An 11,333-nucleotide genomic window follows, 5' to 3' on the forward strand; every position below is an offset into this window, starting at 1 on the left:
AGGTAAGGATTAACAAAAAAAATTTTGAGGGAAAATAGAGATGACTCACTTTTATCAGTGTCTAGGAATTAGTGCTCAATGAATTTAGTTTTTTGAATTTACTTTTTAAAGGATGTTCTGAAGTGGCTTTGCTGCTTTTCTATGAATTACCAGCAATAGGTTGTGGATCACAGAGGCTGTGTTCTCCCAGGGAAGGGGTTGCACACAGGGAATTATTGAAAGTTTGAAGCCAACTGTGATATGATCAGATCTGTGCTTCACCAATAACATAATTGATTAGCTCTGGCCAGGTGGCTCAGTTGGAGCATCATGCCATGCTCCAAAAAGGTTTCAGGTTCGATCCCCAGTTGGGGTGAGTATGGGAGACAACCGATCATATTTCTGTCTGCCTTCTTCTCTAAAAATCAGTGAAATATCAAGTGAGGATTGAAAAATAACAGGATATATTAGAGCAGGGCTGGGCAAATTACGACCCATGAGCCAAATCTGACCCTTTGCCTGTTTTTGTAAATAAAGTTTTGTTGGAGCACAGCCACGCCCCCTCATTAACATATTGTCTATGGCTGCTTTTGCACTGTAACAACAAAGTTGAGTCATTGTCACAGTGACCATGTAGTCTGCAAAACCTAAATATTGGCTATCTGGCCCTTTATAGACAAAAACAAAAAAACAAAAAAAAACCTTACCAACTCCTGCATTAGAATATCATAAACTACACCAATCATGTCGACCTATGGGGCTACTATTAAGTTATTAGGCCAAAAAATACCTGAGGTGTCTCAGAAAAGCAGGGGAAGAAAAATCAATCAACATCATAATATTTTTTCCTAGACTAAGTATGCCAAGCGTCAAGTTTATGCTAAGTTAGCTTTGGGGCATATTGATAAATGCAGGTTCACCCTGAACCATGTGGCTCCGTTGGTTGGAAATTCATCCTGTGCACTGAAAGGTTGTGGGTTTGATTCTGGTCAGGGCACATACCCGGGTTTCCTATTAGATCCCCAGTCAGCAAGGTTGTGGAAGGCAACAGATTGATGTTTCTCACTCACTGGTTTCTCTCTCTCTCTCGTCTATCTTCCTTCCCCTTCTCTTAAAAAATATATAAGCATGTCCTCAGGTGAAGATTTAAAAAAATTAAAAATTGCCCTCACCCTGACCGGTTTGGCTCAGTGGATAGAGCGTCGGCCTGCAGACTGAAGGGTCCCAGGCTTGATTCCAGTCAAGGGCATGTACCTTGGTTGCAGGCACATCCCCAGTAGGGGGTGTGCAGGAGGCAGCTGATGGATGTTTCTCTCTCATCGATGTTTCTAACTCTCTATCCCTCCCTTCCTCTCTGTAAAAAAAAAAATCAATAAAATATTTAAAAAAAATAATAAATTGCCCTCACTGGTGTGGCTCAGTTGGTTGGGCATCATCCTGTGCACCAAAAGGTTGCTGGTTCCATTCCCCATCAGGGCACATGCCCAGGTTGTGGGCTCCACCTCCATTAGGGGGCGTGCAAGAGGCAGCTGATCTATATTTTGCTCTCCCATGGATGTTTCTCTCTCTCCTCTCCCTTCCTCTTTCTACAAAGCCTTAAAAGATCAAATAGAAGAAAGGCAACTCCAAACATAGTGCTTTGCCTTTATTATCCCGAATCCTTGTGAAAAAAACAACACAGACGTTTGACATAAAGTGAGCAGATGACTCATGCAGAACATGCTATACACCGGAGAGCGGAGCGCGGTAGCTCCCTTCGCCACGTTGACCCAGTAATTACCATTCGGCCGTCAGGTCTCCGCCAGAGAGACTAGTAAATAACGGGAAAGTTATCTCGGGCCGCAAAGAAAGGGAATTCGCAGTAGGAGGAGCTGGCCGCTCTGGCAGCCTTGCAGTCGATGTTCAGCTTGGGGTTGCTGTCCCTCACTTCCTTCAGCAGCTTCTGGGTCTGGGCGCTGGACTCGTCCGTCCTCAGCCGGAGTCTCTTCAAAGGGCTGGATCTCTGCTTCAGGGCCTCGAAGAGCACGGTGACCCCGCTCTGCCCCAAGGAGTTCTGGCCCAGGTCCAGGACCTCCAGCCTCTGGTTGCTGGCCAGGGCAGAGGCTAGGTCCTGCCAGCAGAAAGACGGGAGGGAGCAGCCACAGAGCCTGTTGAGGAAGGAAAATGGGGGCTGATCAATCTCAGAACAAGTCCTCATTGGGACCCTACCGGGAGCCAGCCACACTCCTTTGGAAGAAATTGGGGGAATTGTTTTCTTCATGGAGCTTATTTTAGGGACATCGGCCATCAGGACATGCTGGTTTTTATCTTTATTGTTGAGAGTATTACAGAGGTCCCCTTCCCCGCCCCCCCCCCTTACTCCTCTCCACCCGGTTCCTGCCTTGAAGACCATATGAACAAGTTGCTGGGATAAGTCAGCCAGAGAGAAGAATTAGGTGGGTTGATGGTGGTCAGTGAATTTTGTTGTTAATACTCCCCCAGGGAAATTTTTTCCGTTTATTTTTAGAGAGTGGAAGGAAGGAAGGGGAAGAGAGAGAGAGGTATATGAGAGTGACAGTGTGTAAGAGTGACATTGATTGATTTACCTCCCACACACAACTGACCGTGACCAGGATTGAACCTGTAGCCCAAGTACATGGCCTTGACCAGGAATCGAACCCACAACCCTTTGGTCCATAGACCAACGTCCTAACCACTGAGCAACACCAACCAGGGCAGTCAGTGAGTTCTTCCTTGGGAAGATACAAGAAAAAAAAACTAAAGGACAATGTAGCTGAGATACTAAGCTGCCCCGCATAACTAACAAGAAGCGGAATAGGTATCCTTGAAACCCATCTGCACCTACATCCACTCCTCTGGCCTCCTGAGTGCCTTTGTAACCACCCACTGACCTGCATTCACTTTCTGTTGGCATTTGCGCCCAACCCTGGGCCAGGAGTGGTTCTATCACAGTCTCTCTCTCTCTCTCTCTCCCCCCAAACCATCTCCGAGGGGTTAACTAGTTCCAAAACACCTCGAACAGGCACAGAAGGACCTACCCCAGGCATTTGAGGTTGCAACTCGGCTTCTTCAACGCCTCGCAGAGAAACCACAACCCAGTCGCTATGGGGTTGAGACTCAGGTCCAAGAGGGTCAGGCAGGAGTCTCCTTGGAGAAAGTCAGAGATGTGCTTGCAGCCGCGTCTGGTTATGCTACACTGGCACAACCTACGGAAAAGACAGTCAGAAGAGGGGTCTTCTGCCTGGAGCCATATACTTCCGGTTAGGTTTGTGCATAACAGACAAATGGAGTGATGGTTACGTTATTTCTACCTGCCTGGGGGGTAGAGGGTGAAACTGACCTTTGCCTGCTTCCTTTTAATTTTTTTAAATACATTTTTATTGATTTCAGGGAGGAAGGGAGAGGGAGAGAGAGAACCATCAATGATGAGAGAGAATCATTGATCAGCTGCCTCCTGCATGCCTCACACTGAGGATGGAGCCTGCAACCCAAGCATGTGCCTTGACCACAAGTTGAACCAGGACCTCCTGGTTCATAGGTCCATGCTCAACCACTGAACCACACCGGCCAGACTGCCTCCTTTTATTATAGATTAGAGGCCCAGTGTACCAATTTGTGCATGGGTGGGGTTCCTTGGTTTGGCTGGCAAACAGGGCCAATCGGGGCCGATGGGGGCAGGGGGGAAGAGGGACAGTGGGAGGTTGACCAGCCACAGGAGGTTGGCTGTGGGAGCACACTGACCACCACGGGGCAGCTCCTACATTGAGCGTCTGCCCCCTGGTGGTCATTGCACATCATAGCGACCAGTCGTCTGGTTGTCTGGTCGACCAGTTGTAATGGTTGCTTAGGCTTTTATATATATAGATAAACACACGCATACCTCCTAAGACATGGCTGTTCCTAGAATAGCAGCATATTATAGGTCAAGAACTTGGGCTCTGGGTACAGACAAACTTGAGACTGAATCCGAGTTCTAGTTCATTTTCTTTTTCTTAATGTTTCTATTACAGTTCACATTCAATCATTCATATGTGGAATCTAATAAACAAAATAAACTAACAAGCCCTAGCCAGTTTGGCTCAATGAATAGAGCATTGGCCTGCGGACCGAAGGGTCCCAGGTTTGATTCCAGTCAAGGGCACATACCCAGGTTGCAGGCTCCTCCTGGCCCAGGCCCTGGTCGGGGTTCGTGCAGGAGGCAACCATCGATGTGTTTCTCTCACATCGATGTTTCTCTCTGTCTTTCCCTCTCTCTTCCACTCTAATAATCAATGGGAAAATATCTTCAGTGAGGATTCCAAAACATGAACTAACAAAAGAGACAGAATCATAGACAGAGGGTAGGCTGACAGCCGTTGGGGACAGGAGCGCTGGGTAGAGTGGATGGAGGGATTGAGGAAAAAAGAAAAAAACTCATGGATATGGACAACAGTGTGGCGATTGCTGGTGGAAGAGGGTCTAGGTGGGATAAATTGTGATGGATGGAGACTTGACTTGGGGTGGTGAGCACACAGTACAGTGTACCGATGATGTGTTGTAGAACTGTGCACCTGAAACCTGTGTAATTTTGTTAACCAGTGTCACCCCAATAAATTCAATAAAAAGGAAAATTTTTAAATTAAAACATAAAATAGGGCTGTCTATTAACAGTATATAAAATTTTTGTTCTTCTAATGAATACTATTTGGGAGAGATATGATTTTTCTTTCATTTTCTCTATCTGCTACTATAAGCTGAGCACTGGGGCATGTCTGGATTAAGGTCTATTGTTTTTTGTCTTTTTACCTTTTAAATGTTATTTTTCCACTACAGTTGACATACAACATCATGTTGGTTTCAGGTGTACAGCAGAGTGGTTAGGCATTTATATACCTTACGAAGTGACCTTCCTGGGAAGTCTAGTACCCACCTGGCACCATCCATAGTTATTGCAATATTATTGGCCGTATTCCCTATGCTGAACTTTTATCCCTGTGATATACCCTAGACTGAGACATCAGGTGTTTCCAGGGCCACACTAGAAGCCATTGAGATGACTGGCAGCCAGTTTAGGAGAGCAACAGCCCCAGAGAAATCAAAACCAGATAGAACTTCTGAGCAGAAATAGGGCTCCAACTCGACACAGTCTCTGGAATGTTGCCCTCCCTGTGATGAAAACCGACACAGGTGGTTCCTGTTGGGCTTGTTCCCAGGTAACAAGGTCAGCGAATCACAGGCCATGGGTCAATCCAGCCCACCACCTGCTTTTTTCTTTGTTTGTTTTTCCATTTAGGATGATGTTGGTTCTCAATACCATACATATTTCAAGTGTACAACTCAACAAAACCTCCTCTGCACACTGCATCATACAACCATCACCCAAAGCAAAGTCTCTCTCCGTCCCCATTCCCTTTGCCCACCTCCACCTACCCCCCTGGCTTGTCAATAACGTTCTATTGGAACATGGCCACACTCATTCCTGCACGCGGTTACGTGACAGTGGCAGAGTTGACTAACTGGAATGGAGACCCTATGGCCCACAACGCCTCGCATGTTTACAATATGGCTCTTTGCAGAAAAATAAAATTCCAACCCATACCCTGTAACTCAATCCATTCCCAATTGCAGGAAGAAGTAAGTCATACGAACTCGAAGAACACACAAAAGGGTCAGAACTGAGAACCTAGCTCCTATCCCAAATTCTCAGCATGGGGAGAAGCCAAAAGGTCCACTCAGCCCTGAAAGGCAGGCAAATGTTAACATCTGTTTCTACCGAAGCTTTTCCTAATTTGCAGCAGGGTCTTGCCGGTTGCTTCAAATAGAGTTATTAAGTGGTGTTATGTGTGTCCTGCATGTCCTACACACACACACACACACACACACACACACACACACACACACACACAGCCAGTGGGGACTTACACCAAGGTCTGTAGCTGACATTCCGGGTAACTCAAACCCTCGCTCAGCAGTCTCACCCCACCGTCTCCAAGGTTGTTCTTGGCCAAGCACAGGTGTGTCAGCCTCTGGTTGACAATCAGAGTGGAGGCGAGCTCCTTGCAACAGACTTCCGTCAGGTGACAGTTTTCCAACCTGCAAAAGCAACCACACCCACGGTCAGGCGGTGAGGACATTGCCAAAGTGCAACCTTCTCCAGGGAGAGCTCTTCTGGTTCACTCCCCCCACCCTCTCTCTCTTGAGCCATGACGGACCAGAAAGGAGAGAAAGGGCAAGCAAAATTGTAGGATTCATCTGCCTGGGACCAGAAACGGAAACGAGGTATCACCTCACACCTGCCAGAATGGCAACCATCAATAAACCAGGTGTTGCCTACATCAGTAGGTTGTCCAGGAAATAGGGGTGTTCCCGTCGCTCTCCTCTCTGTGGTCCCAGATCCAAACACAAAGGTGCCCCGTGGGAGAAGAGGAGACACTTACGACAACCACTGTAGGAAGCAACTTGGGTGCCTCAGACTCCCACACAGCAACTTGACCCCCTCATCCCCGAGCTCACTGGCTGTGAGGTCCAGAGATTGCAGGGACTGGTTGACTTTGAGGGCCAAGGAGAAGTCGTTCAAATGTTGAGTGAAATCAGAACAAGACCCCAACCTGTGGGACACACGGGGGAAAGTCATTCTCCTGGGAGGAGAGAGACCCTACAAGCTTATACTACCCCCAAAGACTGTATCCTGAATGTTCATCTCATTCTACTTCAATATGTAGCCAACCCTGGCCTGAAGGATTGGAGAGAGTTGATCTCGTTGGCTTTTCTTCAAATATCCCCATGGCCATTCAATCAATGTCCAGCCTCATCTCCAATCTGTAATACAAGTCTGTGTGAAGTTACATGACCTGTTATTTTTTCGCATCTCATTTTTTTAATATGATCATCACATTCTCTGCCCGAGTCTGTCCTATTCTCACTTGGTTCTAGATATATGATTCTATAGGGGAGCCCTCACCGTGTGGCTCACTTAGTGGGAGCTTCATTCCATACACCAGAAAGGTTATGGGTTCAATTCCCAGCCAGGGTACATACCTAGGTTTCAAGTTTGATTCCCTGGCCAGAGGCATATGGGAGGCAACTTATGGATGTTTCTCTCACATGACATCTCTTTCTCCCCCTTCCTCTCTCTCTAAAATCAATAAAAACATATCCTCATGTGAGGATTTTTTTAAATAAAATTTTTAAAAAGGATTCTATAGGAGGGAAAAGAAGTTGATGCCTGATACTCAAAAAAGTTCAACTTCACAAGTTCTTAGGGAATATGCAAATTAAAACAAGGAGTTACAATTTGACCTTAGGCAGCCAGGTCCAAAACTCTGTCCAGGTGTTGAGTTTAGGAGTTGCAAGGATGAGAATCGGGAACTCCCTCTGTGCAGTGGGAGGACATTGAGGGAATCCATGAATCCGTTCTACTGGGCTCTGAAACCCGGCTACTCCTACAGACACAGATGAGAGTGTGAAACTCCAGGACAATCTTATGGTCCGATTGACTATGTGCAAAATCTTTGCAAGTTAATAATGAGATATCACCTTGCACCTGTCAGAATGGCTGCCATCAATAAATCCACAAACCACAAACGCTGGTGAGGGTGTGGAGAAAAGAATACGCTAGTGCACTGTGGGTGGGAATAAGGACTGGTGCTGCCATTAGGGAAAACAGTATGGAGTTTCCTCAAAACATTAAAAACGGAACTGCCGCCCTGACCAGTGTGGTCTGCAGACTGAAAGGTCCCAGGTTCGATTCCGGTCAAGGGCATATACCTTGGTTGTGGGCACATCCCCAGTAGGAGGTGTGTAGGAGGCAGCTGATCGATGTTTCTCTCTCATCGATGTTTCTAACTCTCTATCCCTCTCCCTTTCTCTCTAAAAAAAACCAATACAATATATTTAAAAAAAAATGGAACAGCCGAGTGACCCGAGAATCCCACTTATGGGAATGTATCCTAAGAATCCCAGAACACCAACTCGGAAGAATGTATGCACCCCTATGTTCATAGCAGAATCATTTACAATAGCTAAGGTCTGGAAACAGCCCCAGTGCCCATCAATAGAGGAGTGGGTAAAAAAAAAGCTGTGGGACATTTATGCAATGGGATATTTTGCAGCCGTCAATAAAGGAAGAAACTCTTACCTTTTGCGACAGCATGGATGGACCTGGAGAGCATTATGCTAAGTGAAATGAGCCAGTCAGAGAAAGACAAATACCATATGATCTCACTTATGTGTGGAATCTGATGAACAAAATAAACTGATGAACAAAATAGAACTAGAGGCATGGATGCATGGAATAGCGGACAGATCACCACAGGGGACCGAATGAAAGAAGCTGAAGAGATTAGACAAAAAAACATGCATAATCCATAGATACAGACAACAGCGTGGTCATAGCCAGAGAGAAGGGGGGCCGGGCCTGGGTGGATGTGGGCAAAGGGGGAAAAAGAATAGGGGACACCTGTAATAGGTGTCAACAATATAAATAAGAAAAAAACGGGGCCCTAAAGCTGGGTGACGACAATCAGAACAATGTTATGGGTCTTCACTGACGAAGGGGAACTCTCTGGAAAGAGTGAGCCACCAGGAACCAGGAGCCTGGATGCTTCTAGGGGGTTACGGAGTGGGCAGGGCAGGGGCTGCTCTGGGTCACGGCAGAAAGGCAGCATGCCGCCTGGAGTACCACGTCCCTACGCTAGAGGAAGCCACAAAAGTCTGCGTGTTTCCTTTGCTTTGGAGGCTCATTATTCGATGCACTATACAGGCTGGAGAGAGTGCAGAGGCTGAAACCCCGCCCCCGTGTGGTGTGGTAACCAATCAGAGTGGTGCTCTGTTCCTGTTGCTCACCCAGCTCGCACAGCACACAGCCAGCCAGCGCACAGCACAGCGCACAGCAGTGAGAGTGACATGAGAAAGATCTGAGATACCTCAGGCCGCACCATGCACCTGATACGCAACAGGCCGCGCTATGCACCTGGGATACTGCAGGCCATGCCATGTACCTGAGATACTGCAGGTTGCACCTCCGGTGCTTTAGGGCCTCGCACAGCAGCAGCAGAAGCATGTTGTCACAGGGGACGCTGCCTTCCAGGATCAGGTGCGTCAGGGTCTTCTTACCCACCAAAGCCAGACAGAAGTCCCGATAGGCGTGGACCGGGGAGACGTTTTTAATCCTGGGAAACAGAAGGGAGGGGGTCCCAGGTTCGATTCTGGTCAAGGGCATGTACCTTGGTTGCAGGCTCCTCCCCAGCCCAGGCCCTGGTTGGGGCACATGCAGGAGGCAACCCATCAACGTGTTTCTCTCGCATCGATGTTTCTTTCTGTCTTTGCCTCTCTCTTCCACTCTCCCTAAAAATCAATGGGAGTCCTGACCGGTTTGGTTCAGTGGCTAGAGCATCGGCCGGCGGACTCAAAGGTCCCAGGTTCGATTCCGGTCAAGGGCATGTACCTTGGTTGCGGGCACATCCCCAGTAGGGGGTGTGCAGGAGGCAGATGATCGATGTTTCTCTCTCATCAATGTTTCTAACTCTCTATCCCTCTCCCTTCGTCTCTGTAAAAAAAAAAAAATCAATGGGAAAATATCCTCAGGTGAGGATTAAACACACATTCTCACACACTCTCACACCAGGATGGCCATTGCAAGGTGAGCTTGGCTTCTACTTACACCACCTTCTGGAGGTTACAGGTGACGCGGGTTATCTGCTCACACAGAATCCTCACCGAGGAGTGACTCAGGAAGCTCTGACTCACTTCCAGAAACGTCAGGTTCTCGTTGGAGCTCAGCACAGAGCAGAGCTCCGTCCAGCGACAAAGAGCATGATGGTCTTGCTGGGACCTAGCAGGACGTGATGGAGAACAGCACCTATTAACAGCACATCCCTGGCCGGGTAGCTCAGTTGGTTAGAGCATCGTCCGGATACACCAAGGTTGCAGGCTCCATCCCCTTTCAGGCAAGAGGGTGGAGGAAGGATGTGAGGGAGAAATAGGGGGCATCTGTAATCACATCAACCAATAAAAATTTAACTTTAGCCCTGGCCGGTTTGGCTTAGTGGATGGAGCGTCGGCCTTCGGACTGAAGGGTCCCAGGTTCAATTTCAGTCAGGGGCACATGCCTGGGTTGGAGGCTTGGTCCCCAGTGGGGGGCGTGCAGGGGACAGCCAGTGGATGGTTCTCTCTCATCATTGATGTTTCTCTTTCTCTCTCTCTCTCTCTCTCTCTCTCTCTCTCTCTCTCTCTTTCCTTCTCTCTGAAATCAATAAAATATACATATTTAAAAATATTAAACTTTAAAGAAAGAAACAAATCCAGCCAGCGTGGCTCAGTGGTTGAGCATCAATCCATTAACCAAGAGGTCCTGGTCAAGGGCACATACCCGGATTGTGGGCTCAATCCCTAGGGTGGGGGATGCAGGAGGCAGCCGATCAGCGATTCTCTATCATAGATGTTTCTATCTCTCTCTCCCTCTCCCTTCCTCTCTGAAATCAATAAAAATATTTTTTTAAAAAACAAAACACGAGTGGAATAGGAAAGGCGAGTCCTTACCGCTCCGCCCACGTGCCTGGCTCCGAGGCCCCGTCATTCTCCAGGAAGATCCCCTTCTCCACCTGCAGCCAGAGCCTGCGCAGGGCCTGGCCGTGCCTGAGGCAGAAGGACGCGTGCACGAGGTCCCTCTCACTCTGCAGGTGCAGGGCCAGCTCCGTGATGGGCACCAGGGCCTCCCTCACCAGCGCCTCCTCCTGAGACTCATAGAGGCAGCGCATCAGCTCCCGGGTGTCCGCTCTGGAGGGGAAGGACCAGTCCCTGCTGCGCGTCACTCTCAGCAGCTCCTGCCTGACGTCCAGGGACACGCGGCAGCCGAAGGTGGCCTCCAGCTCCCGGGCCCTCTCCTGGTTGGCGAGGCCGAACAGGAAGTAGCCCACGCGGGTCAGGCTGGGGTTGCGCAGCCGCTCCTCCTTGGACAGCAGTGCGCGCATGTTCCCGATGTCCGCCGCCCAGCCGCCCGCGTCCCCCGGCTCCGCGCCGTCCAGCAGGTAGAACAGGGCAGCCAGGAACTGCTGGACGCTGAGGTGCAGGAAGGCGTAGCAGCCCTCGCAGTCCGCGTCCGCCTGCAGGACCTTGCCGTCCAGGAAAGGGCGCAGGTCAGACTCGCTGAGCCCCAGCTGCCCGAGGTCTTCGCCATCGAACAGGGACGTCTGCGCCCAGATGCCCCGGGCAGCCAGGAGGCTCAGGGCGTGGAGCGCAGTGGGGAGGTGCGGGGCCGCTGGGGAGCACTGGTTGCACAGGAAGCGCAGGAACAGTGAGGTGGGGGTCCGGCAGGTGGGGGCCGGGTCCTCCCCCTTCTCCAGCTGCCCCTTCAGACACGTGCAGAATCCCCAGCA

At 49.2% G+C, this 11,333-nt stretch overlaps 1 protein-coding gene across 1 annotated transcript in view; it reads right to left on the minus strand.

The window, feature by feature from the left end:
* Positions 1 to 1,789: 1,789 nt before the first annotated feature.
* Positions 1,790 to 11,333, minus strand: part of LOC102418526 (NACHT, LRR and PYD domains-containing protein 2-like) — a 10,347-nt gene continuing 803 nt past the window's right edge. Inside the window, 7 exon segments of the mRNA XM_014447568.1 lie at positions 1,790 to 2,126; positions 3,018 to 3,185; positions 5,881 to 6,051; positions 6,396 to 6,566; positions 8,958 to 9,128; positions 9,620 to 9,790; positions 10,510 to 11,333. The exon segment at positions 10,510 to 11,333 is cut by the window's right edge and continues 10 nt beyond it. Coding sequence (XP_014303054.1) covers positions 1,790 to 2,126; positions 3,018 to 3,185; positions 5,881 to 6,051; positions 6,396 to 6,566; positions 8,958 to 9,128; positions 9,620 to 9,790; positions 10,510 to 11,333 — 2,013 coding nt within the window.

The sequence above is a fragment of the Myotis lucifugus genome, unplaced genomic scaffold (genome assembly GCF_000147115.1).
Source record: "Myotis lucifugus unplaced genomic scaffold, Myoluc2.0 scaffold_680, whole genome shotgun sequence".
In the NCBI taxonomy this organism is placed as follows: Eukaryota; Metazoa; Chordata; class Mammalia; order Chiroptera; family Vespertilionidae; genus Myotis; species Myotis lucifugus.